Source organism: Hemicordylus capensis, chromosome 1, assembly GCF_027244095.1.
Source record: "Hemicordylus capensis ecotype Gifberg chromosome 1, rHemCap1.1.pri, whole genome shotgun sequence".
In the NCBI taxonomy this organism is placed as follows: Eukaryota; Metazoa; Chordata; class Lepidosauria; order Squamata; family Cordylidae; genus Hemicordylus; species Hemicordylus capensis.
Genome location: NC_069657.1, coordinates 378044557 through 378058507, shown reverse-complemented (window position 1 = coordinate 378058507; position 13951 = coordinate 378044557). Strand labels below are relative to the sequence as shown.

General features: G+C 39.8%; 1 protein-coding gene across 6 annotated transcripts in view; it reads right to left on the bottom strand.

Moving 5' to 3' along the window:
* Positions 1 to 714: 714 nt before the first annotated feature.
* Positions 715 to 13951, bottom strand: part of ABCB10 (ATP binding cassette subfamily B member 10) — a 33758-nt gene continuing 20521 nt past the window's right edge. For all 6 annotated transcript variants that reach the window (XM_053298416.1, XM_053298425.1, XM_053298409.1 and 3 more), the window contains exons 8-13: positions 11827 to 12036; positions 11299 to 11378; positions 10359 to 10539; positions 9105 to 9148; positions 4657 to 4691; positions 715 to 3085 (exon numbers count right to left, since the gene is read on the bottom strand). In XM_053298416.1, the coding sequence (XP_053154391.1) occupies positions 2824 to 3085; positions 4657 to 4691; positions 9105 to 9148; positions 10359 to 10539; positions 11299 to 11378; positions 11827 to 12036 (812 nt within the window). In that variant the 3' untranslated portion in view covers positions 715 to 2823. The remainder of the gene's footprint in view (positions 3086 to 4656; positions 4692 to 9104; positions 9149 to 10358; positions 10540 to 11298; positions 11379 to 11826; positions 12037 to 13951) is intronic.

The following is a 13951-nucleotide window of genomic DNA, read 5'->3' as shown; positions in this document are numbered from 1 at the left end:
GAGCGCCGGCAGGGAGAAAGTCGAGGGAGGGGTAAGTGCACCCTCCGCCACCCTTAAAGTCAACCCCCCACCTTCGAACCAGCAGTTCCATGCACATCTCTACTGTAAAGGCAATCTGATTGCTGGGTTAGGAGAATTATATATTGGTATTGTCCAGGGGCAGGAGAGGAAAAAATATGCAAGTTGTATTTTATTCAGTTTTGTAGTATACCTTTCAAATTTGAAAAATAAATATTTTGTATAAGATAGTTGCATGCTTTCTCAGTTCTAGCAATATTTTCCCCATATTTTTACCAAAGATTCCTAAAATTATTATTTTAAAGTATCACAAAATATTTCGCATTTTCAAAACACCCTTCATAACATTGTACCTGCAGATAAATATTACATATCCACTCACCCATTGCCCAACTCTCTACAAATATGTGTAGTCTAGGTAACAAATGTTATTGAATTCTAATACTACAAATGAGTGTTCATCTGCAGCTGTCAGTACTTATCTGTCCTAATTAACTTGATTTAAACAACAGCTGGCCTTAAACGCAGGCACTGGTGTGGGCACTAGGAGTTCACAATGCACTGTTGTGATAAAAGAATAATGTTCCTAGTACAGCTTAAATTAATTGCTGATCTTGTCTTATCTGGTGCCTTTCATATTATCTCCCCTATAATGCCCATCTCAAATTCCTGAAACAAAAAAGCACATAATAAGCCTTCTTTCTGTGATTCAGTCAAGTGCAGGGCTTTTATTTTTTTAAACTTGCTTTGCACAGCATTGAAATAGTTCCCTATACAATTTCTGAGGAGCTTTTTGTGAGCCCCTAACTTAATTTTTCTTTTTAAAGAGACAATCCATTACAAAGGCAGGTAAATACCCCAATCAGCCCCTGCCCCATCACCACTGTGATAGTGGTATGAATATACAAAGCACAGGGATGACATTTTTGGCATAGGAAGTTGATCTGGGGCCCACATATAATCAGCAGCAATTGAGAGGATTGCAACATGGTAAACTTCAAGATTAAGTCTAAAATACATTCCTGAAAACTATTCTGAATACAGTCATAGGGTGTGTGTGTGTTTTAAGCAAAAGGATTTTATAACAACAAATATTAAAATACAATGGGTTGGATCCATAGTTTGCACTGTGCTTGCGGAAGCAGCTTCTATGACCCTATGAAAGGATATATGTTAATGTTAACTTTTTCAACAAGTTCTCTGGTTTATATAGCAAAAGAAACAATATAGTGGTTCCCTGCCCGAAAAGGGTTTACAGTCTCAAAGAAACAAAATACATCCTAGCAAAAGCCACTGGAGGGATGCTATGCTGGACTCCCCCTGCTAAACCTAAGAGAACCACTTTAAAAGGTACCTCTTTGGCCAGTGAGAATGATATGATAAGACTTGCAGGGTGTCCACTTCCCATGTGCATTCTAAAGTTGAGCTCACAAAAGGGCCCCTTCCATAAACACAACACTGTGAACAAAGTGGTAAATTTGGATCTAACCCAAAATCCTAATTTTGATGGAGCTTAATTATTCAGGTGTGAACTGGCCAGGAAGATGGCAGTTTCAATCAAAAATTGCTTTCCAGAAAATTCTGCAGGAATTAAGTGTAACTGACATGCAGCTATATCAGTAGAATTTGGGTAAAGTATTTTACATTATACTAACAGTGTGTTATTTTAACACATTGGCTCTGTTGGGTCAAGGAAATTGAAGTATGCATCCAATTCCAAGCCAAGAGAAAATTCACTCACTTTTCAATTATGTTAACTTATAGTGCCATGTAATTTGTAGAGCTATTAAGAGACCCATGATGTAAAGGAAGGATGGTATACAACTTTCACCATAATATAGTTATTTTGCTTTACAAAGGAGGAAAAAGATTATGGACATTTTAGACTGTTTAATACTGGAACAATATCGAAGAATAATTTTCTTGTTTGTACTACACCAAATAATTATAAAACTACTATTTCTCATGAAAGATTTCAATATTGAACACACCTCTAAACATACCCATTTGCTAATTTATGCATAGCTTATATTAGAGGACATTATATCCAAGTTAAGTTTACTTTAATAATGATGGGTAATGGTAAAATGGCCAAGACTCAAATGCAATGAATGCTCACCTGAGAGAAAGTGTCATTGATTTCACTGGGACTGACTTTGAAGTAAACATACAAGCAAATATAGTTGTCATATGGAGTCAGATCATTGGCCCATCTAGTCCAGCATTATCTACTCTGACTGGATTAGCTCTCCAGGACCTCAAGCAGAGGTTTTTTCCACTCTGGTACCGGAGAGCTTTTTAACTGGAAATGTTAGGGTTTGAACCTGGGATCTTCTGCATGCAAAGCAGATGTTCTACCACTGAACTTTTGTCCATCTCTTAACAGGCATAGGATCAGGCTGCATGTTCTACAGGTTAAAGGGAAAAAATAAAAACTAAGAACAATTCCAAAACTCAGTGCAGTTTTAAGTTTCCTACTATTTCAAGCCTGCTAGAAAATTAGTGTGTTATCAAAACAATGGATTAAAATAAAGTAGACAGCTATATCATATCCATTAATCAAAGTAGCAGAGAGAAAAATATTTACAATCTGTAGACAATACAGTGTTGAATATTTTCACATGTATAATAATTATTTAAAAGCTCTGAATAAAAAGTTTTGCACAACCAAGTTTTGAAATATTTGAAACACTCTGAAAAAATATAACATTTATTGTACATAAATTGAAACAAGTTAAATTATTGGAAATGTGTTACAGTTCCATTCCTTATACTCTCTTTTTCTCTCTTTTAAAGATTTCTTTTTCAGGACTTTACATTTAATACAAAACTTTCACTATTCTGGATAAAAGATTGTTTCTTCATCAGTTTGCTGAAAAGTCCATTTGGATTTGCAAGCAGTGCTTCATGTGTTCCACACTCAATAATTCTGCCTTGGTCAAGAACTGCAACTGAATTGGCATTCTTAATGGTGGACAGACGATGAGCAATAATGAGGACAGTCCTCCCTTCCATGAGCCGATCTAATGCTTCCTGGACAAGGCATTCATTTTCAGCATCCAAAGCACTAATTCACGAATAGAAGAAAAGGAAACATTGTGTTACTGTCTCTCACAACACTCTTAGGGCTGTAAGAGCACTGCCTCTAGTTATCTAACCAGTTTACTTTCAACCATTTAAAATTTCTCAGAAAGTGACCATTTTCTAAGCAAACAACAAAGGCAACTCATTCTTCAGACACAGCAGTATTCCTTTAACTTTAGAAAAATAATCTTAACACGCATTGCCTTTCACAGCACAGAATACTTTTTGACAGATCAGCTCCAACTTAAATCCAATTAAAACATTCATTTTTAAAAAATCTGCAGTTTAACAAAGTCATATGTTCACTTCTCATAAAGAGAAGTGTCATAGCACCTTAAGAGAACACACACATCCAGGCAGTAACTTCCCAGGCTTCCAGTTCAACAGGAGAGCAGAGAAACAAAGACAGCATCCACCACCCATAAGAAATCCAGCAATAGGGACTACATAGCCTGTTCCTGTGTTGCACTGATCTCTGTGAACTGCATCTCCTGAAATGTACTGGGCCAGCTGAAGCATCCCACAGATCTGATAGGTACCAGAAGCACTGAAAAACCCCTTTCAAACCCCACTGCAGAGTTGACTGGAAGTGACTTTCTTCATTGGAGGCATTCATGTTATATAGGTCAAAGCCTTAATGATCCCTGAAATGAGCAACCTAGTGTACCAGGAACCAAATATGGATACAGACAGTCTGAAAACAAAACTAACAAGATGAGAAGTAAAACAAATTCTTATTACTCCATGTGGAATACTAAGGCTTCAGTCCTACACAGACTTGCCTGAAAGTTCAACTGAACACAGTGGGCAACATGCGTCCAACACAAAGGAGCGCTAGGCTTTAAACACATTCTGCCGCAGCCCCATCGCTACACCATCAAAGCTGCCTTTGAAGTTGCACAACAGCCCTGGGACGGCCTTAGCTTTGAAGGAGGACTGCATCATGTTGCCTAGTGGAACAGACTTCTGAATACGTATGCATAGGATTGCACTGCATGATAATCATCCTTACTGTTTTCAATATATCGTACTTATATGTCTCTCATACAAAAGAAGAACTGTTTCCTGTTGTCTGTGCATCATATTTGTCATATGTTTAGTGCTTGAGCAATCTTGAAGTGTTTCACTGATGTTAGTTCTCATCTTGTTAATTTGGTTTCCAGCTTCGGTATACATACCATATTCTTAGAGCGCATCATACTTCAAAGGAAGTATTGTGCTTAACCTGGACAAGTGATATTTTCCACAGTGTATCAACAAGGAAAATATATTTTTGATATGGTTTTATATCTGAATTACTGGAATAAGGGGCAGTTCTTTATAAACACATCATCAGTTACTGCATTTATATAATCTAGTGTTTGTCTGAGGATCTATAAAGGTAGCACAAAGGTTAGAAGAAATAATGCCTATATTTCCTAAATATAGGAAATGCTATTAAAGATTTTAGTACAAGGTCGGTGGTCAAGGTGGGAATCAGTCATGAGTGTCTCAAACATTTTTTTCTTCTTTTCAAAAGATTATGCAACCTATTGTATCATTTTTATTACTCACCTAGTTGCTTCATCAAGAAGAAGAATTTTTGGATTCTAAAATGGGGGGAAAGAAATTGGTTTTGAATGGACAATTTCTTTGAATTCAAGATTGCTTAAATACACAAGTGTTAGGGGTGAAATGGAATACCAATTTATTTGCATCACCAGGAATAATTGCCATCTAGATATGATACCGCATTTGCTCGTATATGAAAACTACAATTCAAAATATATGAAATATTTGGATTTTACTAAAGCAGCAGCAGCTCCACATTTCTTACCCCCAAACAGCACTCCAGCACTCCAAGCACATTTTTAAACTCCATATGACACACACACACACCCCAGTTTGGGCCTCTACCTGTAAAGTATACAAAATCAAATTCAAGAGCTCTACAAGAGAGCCAGTGTGGTGTAGTGGTTAGAGTGCTGGACTAGACTAGGGAGACCCGAGTTCAAATCCCCATTCAGCCATGAAACTAGCTGGGTGACTCTGGGCCAGTCACTTCTCTCTCAGCCTAACCTACTTCACAGGGTTGTTGTGAGGAGAAACTCAAGTATGTAGTACACCGCTCTGGGCTCCTTGGATAAAGAGTGGGATATAAATGTAATAATACTAATAATAATAATAAAAATTGAAAAAGTTGTCCAAAATGAAGATGCAAAAATATTATGGGACTTCCGACTACAAACAGACAAACATCTGCCACACAATACACCAGATATAACTGTAGTCAAGAAGAAAGAAAAACAAGTTAAAATAATCGACATAGCAATACCAGGGGATAGCAGAACAGAAGAAAAAGAAATAGAAAAAAATAACAAAATACAAAGATCTACAAATTGAAATTGAAAGGCTGTGGCAGAAAAAGACCAAAATAATCCCAGTGGTAATTGGCACCCTAGGTGCAATTCCAAAACAACTTGAAGAGCACCTCAACACGATAGGGGCCACAGAAATCACCATCAGCCAATTACAAAAAGCAACTTTCCCGGGAACAACCTATATTTTGTGACGATATCTATAATCACCAACAGTATTGATGATAATATTCAGCCATCCCAGGTCCTTGGGAAGGACTTGATGTCTGGATAAAACAAACCAGTCAATAACACCTACCTGACTGTGTAAACAAGAAATAATAATAATAATAATAATAATAATAATAATAATAATAATAATACAAGCAGCAATCAAGCTTAACTGTGACCAGAAGTCAAGAGGGGCCCTATTTGCACTTAAGGTTCTAGAAAAAAATATCCCCAAGGAAAAAAAGCGTGTAAAAACTGCACTTCCTTGCTTAGCACTGCCAGACAATAATGATCTCTATACTGCACCAAGGACCAAGCCGGTTGTGATAAATTGATTAAGAACAGAGATCACTCCACTTCCTGTCCCATGCGATACACAAAATATGAAGCTGAGAGGAATCATGGAAGAGTCTGTATCTTCTCTAGCAATGTTTGTGCTTCTTTAAAGATGGCCACCTGCCTCTTTGAGAATGATAGCACCATAACTTGCCCAACATTGATGACTTCATTCACTGCCACCTCATTTAGAGCTCTTTCACACATTACAGGAGATAAATAAGTTTTTCAAGATGTCTTCATATGGTAGGGAGCCTTGATCAATTATTAGCACTTAAATGCATCTTTCAAAGCACATTTGTTTCCACCCACTTTGAGCATGTGCATTTACGTATATATGCAAGAAACAACAGGTGAAGCAGCCTTTGTTTTAATGATGAATTTCTCACAGTTTTCAGCAGAAGGCACTACATAAATATAGACTGGAAGCAGCAAAGCTCACTGATCCAAAACCCAAGTGGAGTCTACAACTGCTCAGAAAGGACATGAAGCATATGCTGAACAAGCAAAGTGTTCCTTATCTCAGAGAAAAGCAGCCTACAGACACTTCAGCATTGGCCACTGAGCCAGTGCCACTACACACAGAAACAGAAGAATTTCTGAAGAGAGGACAGCATCTTTCTATATAAACTGGGATAAATACAGTGGCTGACATCCTAATGAAGCACTGGTGTAACAGAAGAAACACCGGTGCTTCTGAAGAGTTCCACACTAATGCTAGTGTGCATGGGGAGGAACTTCAATAACCTTACTTTCCCCCAGAAGCCCTCTGTGTCATCTGAAAATACAGGTGAAACTCGGAAAATTAGAATATCGTGCAAAAGTCCATTAATCGGACCTCTGAAAAGTATACAGTGTACTGTGCTTGATTGGCCAGCAAACTCGCCTGACCTGACCCCATAGAGAATCTATGGGGCATTGCCAAGAGAAGGATGAGAGACATGAGACCAAACAATGCAGAATTGCTGAAGGCCGCTAATGAAGCATCCTGGTCTTCCATAATACCTCATCAGTGCCACAGGCTGATAGCATCCATGCCACGCCGCATTGAGGCAGTAATTGCTGCAAAAGGGGCCCAAACCAAGTACTGAATACATATGCATGCTTATACTTTTCAGAGGTCCGATATTGTTCTATTCTTCAATCCTTGTCTTCTTGGTTCCATGTAATATTCTAATTTTCTGGGATTGTGGATTTGGGGTTTTCATGAGCTGTACGCCATGATCATCACAATTATAACAAATTAAGGCTTGACTTATCTCGCTTTGCATGTAATGCGTCTGTCTCATATATCAGTTTCACCTTTTAATTTGCATTCCTGAAATTAATGGACTTTTGCACGATATTCTAATTTTCCGAGTTTCACCTGTATGTCCCTGGAAGTACATTATCCTCAAGGAGTGCACGACCCTCACATTTTCAGATGGTACACAGTGCTTCCTGGGGGAAAGGAAGGTTACTGAAGTTCCTCCCCATGCACACTAGCACTGGTGCCATCAAAATTTGCCCTCTTCTCCTGAGCCAGCAGTGGAGCTGAGTTAGTCGAACCTTTCAGAAGCAATGGTGCTTCTCCTGTTGCACCAGTGCTTTGTAAGGCAGGATGTCAGCTGGTAGCTTTTAACAGGCACTATTAAATTTCCACTAGTGCAGAGCCTTAAAGATGACAATGGGTGACATTCTGCAAAGTTCTGAACCACCCACACGGCTGTGGGCATCTAAAACAAATGTCCGCTGTGTTGTCGAACAGAACTGGTGTGCTGTTACTTAAAGCTGTGCAATTGTGCTTCCACGACAATACAGCAATTGGAAATAATGGCTGTAGTGTCGCAGAAGTGCAGCTGCACAGTTTTAAGTACAAGCGCACCAGTCCTGTTCCACAACACCATGGGCATTGTTTTAGATGCCCACGTTACACTGTACAGAATGTCAGCCATTGTATTAAGACTGAAAATTAAAATATAGGCTCATGATATTTATCATTAATAGAGGAAAAAATGATCCAACTGCAAAAGACAGTTCCTCCTCAATTCTTTTTCTTCCACAGGAAAACTAAAGTTTCTGCCTAACTAGGTTAAGAGTTATCCCCAAGAAATATGAAGCCATTCTATAGCTTGTAAAATGGTGGGTCTCCTATTTAGGAACAGTTGCTCTCCCCCTTGCTATTCAGCCTACCATCATGTCCCTCACAGTGGCTGTTGGTGATAGGGTCTGGCGGGGTGGCAGCGTACCTCCCTGCCACTGTGTTGCCTCCTTGGACTGGAAGTGACAAACTTTGGGCGTGTGTGCGTGCACGTCACACTTGTGCACGCTGCGTACTTCCCGTAACTTCCGGTCCGAGGAGGCAACGGGGCGGCAGAGAGGTAGGCTGCTGTCCTGCCGAACCCTTTTAAACTGCAGCACCAGTGGGGGAAACGTTTTTGTGTGTGTGTGTGTGTGTGTGTGTGTGTGTGTGTGTGTGTGTGTGTAAGGGCACCTGCCCCAGTTCTTAAAGGTATCCCCCCCCCACCTTCGAACCGGTCAAACTGCCGGTCTTTCGAACCTGTTCAGAGGCCCATAAAAAGGCCTCCAAACAGGTTTGTGCACACCCCTAGTTGGTGATGCCTCCCTTTGTGTTTCTTTTTAGATTGTGAGCCCCTTTGGGACAGGGAATCATTTCCCTTTTCTTTTTCTCATTCTTTTTGCAATGTAAACTACTTTGTGACTGTTTTGTTGAAAAATGGTATAATAGTAATAATAATCTCTTAACAGTAATCAATGTAATTAGCATGACTACACATCCAGCTAAAATAGTCTTCAAAACACTGAACAAAAGCACTGTTTTTGACACCAGAATCAGAATTACTATCTTCCCAGGATCATGAAGGGCTGCTGTTCTTACATCAAATAAAAACCTGCGTTTGACATCTTTAAGAAAGATGCATCAGACAGAAAAGAAACAGCAGACAGAATATATGCAGTAAACAGGATACTGTTATAACCATCACATTTCCTTTTTCTACCAATTCCACTATAAGAAGTCTTTTTTGATACACATTCCCTTTTCCCTTGCTTGCTTCCTTTAAAACAGATATATGGAAAGCCAATGGTTTCCAGGCTTACCTTAAGAAGAGCTCGAGCAATTGCAATTCGTTGTTTCTGCCCACCTGATAAAACAAACAAACCCCAAAACATTTGATTATCCAAAAACTTAACACAAATTTTTGTTTGCCCCTTCATTAATTATTATTATTATTTACATTTTTATATTGCTCCATCCAAAAGGCTCTGGGCGGTGCACAGGAACAAAACAAAACCCGCAACTCGATCATTTAAACTCTGAAAGGCCAGACCAAACTCTCTTGAAGGCCAGCAATGAACCCAAACTACAGATTTCTGCCGGAAGTGCATTCCACAACCCAGGAGAAGCTACAGAGAAAGCTTGGTTCCAAGTTGCCACCAGACGTACTGCTGGTAACTGGAGATGGACCTCCTCAGATGACATTAATGCACGGTGGGGATCATATAGAAGAAGGCGCTTTCTAAGGTAACCTGGGCCTAGGCTGTTCAGGGCTTTAAAGGTAATAACCAGCACTTTGTATTTTGCCCCGAAACATATCAGCAGTCAGTGCAACTGTTTAAATACAGGCACAATATGGTCTGTTCGGGATACTCCAGACACCAATCTGGCTGCTGCATTTTGAACTCACTGAAGTTTCCAAACTACATACAAAGACAGCCCCACATAGAGTGCATTGCATTTAATGAAAGCTTTGGCTTAAAAAGAGAAGATATGAATTGCTCTCCATGCAGAAGTAGACATTTTAAAGAAGAATTTTAATACAGGGAAACCACAATATTCACAGGGGTTCCATTCTTGGCTAGAACAGCGGATTTCGAGGCATTGGGGCAATAGGAATCCAGGAGTTGGGTTCTAAAGGGCAGGGAAATGGCTAAAAATGGGCAAGAAACAATGAAGAAAAAAAGCCAAATAAAGTGCCCTACCATGCTCCGCAGGTCCCCCATGTTCCAGCAATGCCCCCCAAATGTCTCCGCCACTTTTTGGTGGAAAATCATGACTTTCAAGCTGCTTTTTAGTGAAAAGGAGCCACAAAATGGCTCCGGCGCTTGAAATAGTGGCTGGAAATGACCTCAGAGTTCATTTCTGGCCACCCCGCAAATTTAAAAACACACACTCAATTTCCCCCCCTTGCATATACTGAGGTAGGGTGCCAATTACCCAATCGCGGATACGCAAAACCATGGATTCTGGATCCACAAGTAATGAGATCCTCCTGATCAACACAAGCGAAATTTAAGATCTGTATATTTTCTTTAAAGTTACACAAATACATTTTGAAAACTGCAAAACTCTACCTGAAAGAAGAACGCCTTTTTCTCCAACTAAAGTGTGGAATCCTTTTGGAAAATTTTGGATGAAATTAGCAGCATTTGCTATCTCAGCAACTTTCTCAATTTCTTCAGTAGTTACCATAGAAGGATTCTCTGCACCGTAAGCAATGTTTTCAGCAATAGAGCAGGAGAACAGAACGGGCTCCTAATATATGTAAAAGTACAGTGGATATAATAATATAGCTTCACAATACTTACACAGATTAAACTATGAAAAAAGGGTGTTGTACAACATACGTGATGAAAAACTAAGAAAATCCTTGTTTTTCATAAACCCATCCTGTTGGACACAAGCATGACTCAAAGCTTTAAAAGGGAGATCACAGAAGAGTTCTAATTATGTTCTGTAAAATATGAATATAATCTCTGCTGTAAAGTTTCAAAATTTTACAGCGGATGGGTACACATTTAAACTACCATGAATAACTATAAGTGAAAGAGTGAACAATGTGGTAACGTCCTGGACTGTTGATGCATATATCTTGCTTACACAGAAGCCAACAATTGTCACAATCTTTAGAAGTATAGTGCTGAAAGGAGGGCATTCTTGGCATCTAAGGTATGCTCAGATTAGCAGAATAATTTGGCTGCAGTACTTTAACCTATTATTACACTTTTCTAGGAAAAGGCTATGGAGCACAATGAATGAGCAATACTTTAGGGCCACGTTATTATCACAATATAAAACTTGGTTGCATCAGCAGTAGGCTTAACCATTGCCATTTATAATAAATGTTAACAGCCATGGACCCCTTATTCCTTCAGTGGAGAGTGACAAAAGTATAAAGTACTCCAGTGTTCTCAAACCTTTGTTCAGTGCTTAGAGAAGGAACCATATATGGAAAGAAGTTTCTTTTACAAAAAGAATCAAATAACCAATGATACTGGTGGTTTTTCTGCTTACCTGACTTACTGTTCCAATTTTAGTCCTGAACCAGAGTGGGTTTAGCTTACGAATGTCAACACCATCAACCGTGATAGCTCCTTTAATGAGTTAAGAGACTGTAATTAGACAATGCTCTCTAGAGGGAGGGAAAGGGGAATGTGGAAGAACGTGAAATAGTAGCAGAAGTAAAAAGCTAGGTGCACAGAGGTTCACAAGACAATGTGCCTGAAATAGCTTTATAACAAAACAGTCCTTGTTTTTTAGGAATACTGGCTCCTTTATGTTATTTTAACATATTAAGTTGATGCCTCTTCTCCCCAATACCGCATTTCCCCTCCCCCGACAATGCTACTAGTCAGTCTCCTTGAAACAAACCCACAAAACCTTCTACACCACCTCATTCTCATGCTGAAATATGAGGATAACTATTCAAAATTACTCCTTCTCTTTCAAGAAGAAAAGTTCTGCACAAACAGCATGTTTGGTTTTGGAGCTAAACTCAAAACCACATCCAACACAACTGCTGATCCACACACTCACACCCACCTGAATTTGGATCATAGAGCCTAAGCAGGAGAGAGACAACAGTTGATTTGCCAGAGCCACTTGGGCCCACCAGTGCCATAACAGAGCCAGCTGGGATAGTCAGGGTAAGGTTCTGGAACACTGAAGTTTCTGGACGGGTTGGATATGCAAACTGGATATTTTTGAACTCAAGGGCACCTCTGAAAGCATCTTGGTTTAATATTATTCCCTCTACATGAAAAATAAAAACAAAAACTGTAAGCAGTAGCATTAAAGACATGCCCCCCATAAACACACTTTTATCTGAGTAAAGAACCCAAAGTTTGCACAAAACAGAAAGCCTATCAAATTGCATCCACACACGTGGACAAATGTGTTGGTACTCCTCCATGAAAAAAGAACCCACAATGGTCTCTGAAATAACTTGAAACTGACCAACGTTAACTGGCACCCATCAATGTTTATTCCGCATTTAACAAAAATCAGACTTTGCTTTAGAGTTTTGATGCAACAGAATATTTCAAATAATAACACAAATGAAAATGGCATGGACAAAAATGATGGGGACCCTTCACCTAATATTTTGTTGCACAACCTTTAGAGGCAATCACTGCAAACAAGCAATTCCTGTAGCTCTCAATGAGACTTCTGCACCTGTCAACAGGTAGTTTGGCCCACGCTTCCTGAGCAAACTGCTCCAGCTGTGTCAGGTTTGAAGGATGCCTTCTCCAGACTGCATGTTTCAGTTCTTTCCATAGATGTTTGATAGGATTCAAATCAGAGCTCATAGAAGGCCACTTCAGAATAGTCCAATGTTTTCTTCTTAGCCATTCTTGGGTGCTTTTAGCTGTGTGTTTTGGGTCATAATCCTGTTGGAGGATTCATGACCTGCGACTGAGACAGAGCTTTCTGACCCTGGGCAGTACGTTTTGCTCCAGAATGTCTTGATAGTCTTGAGATTTCATAGTTTCCTGCACAGATTCAAGGCACCCCGTGCCAGACGCAGCAAAGCAGCCCCAAAGCATAGCTGAGCCTCCTCCATGTTTCACGGTAGGTATGGTGTTCTTTTCTTTGAAAGCTTCATTTTTTCGTCTGTGAACATAGAGCTGATGTGACTTGCCAAAAAGCTCCAGTTTTGTCATTAAAAAGCCAGACTGGAATTTGCTAAAATGCATATTGACAAGCCACAATGCTTCTGGGAGAATGTCCTTTGGACAGATGAGACAAAACTGGAGCTTTTTGGCAAGTCACATCAGTCACATCAAGAGGAAAAAATTGAAGCTTTCAAAAAAAAAGAACACCATACCTCCTGTGAAACATGGAGGAGGCTTGGCTATGCTTTGGGGTTGCTTTAGTGAGTCTGGCACGGGGTGCCTTGCGTATGTGCAGGGAACAATGCAATCTCAAGACTATCAAGACATTCTGGAGTGAAACGTACTGCCCAGGGTCAAAAATATTCTGTTGCATCAAAACTCTAAAGCAAAGTCTGATTTTTATTCAATGCAAAATAAACAATGATGAGTGCTAATTATGTTTGTCGGTTTCAAGTTATTTCAGAGACAATTGTGGGTTCTTCTTTTTTCATGGAGGGGGTACCAACACATTTGTCCACATGTGTATGTTGCATTCAGCAGTGCCAAATCAAAGCGACTAATATGAGAGACACAGTGTTATTTATTGTGGCTCTTCTTAAGTCCCATTCACAAGTTATGTTCAATGCACATACAATCTGTGGACAGTGAACAGTACAGCACACACATACAGTTATTCACACATTAAGTATAATGCTGCTCCCCGCTGATTTCATGTGACTGCGGGGGACAGGGTTGTGCTCCCGGGCCCTTGAGACAAGCATGGAGGCTGCCATTTTGGAGGCTGCCATGTGATGCGGACCAGCCAATCCAATTTCAGTAGCAGCATTTTAAGAAGATGGCTCCATAGCACGCACTCTTAGTTGCTTGGACTGAACAGGCAGCTATCTTTAGCTGTGAGGGGACTGGGCTGTGGCAGTGATTCAGCAGTGAAGGCTATTCCTTTTTGACTGATGGAGTGACTCCACTTCTCCTTGGCTCCAAGGAGGCTGCCACTTTAGTTCTGGGCTATTACCCATATGGTTTGGTAGTTCATTATTGTTTATTTACGTCAC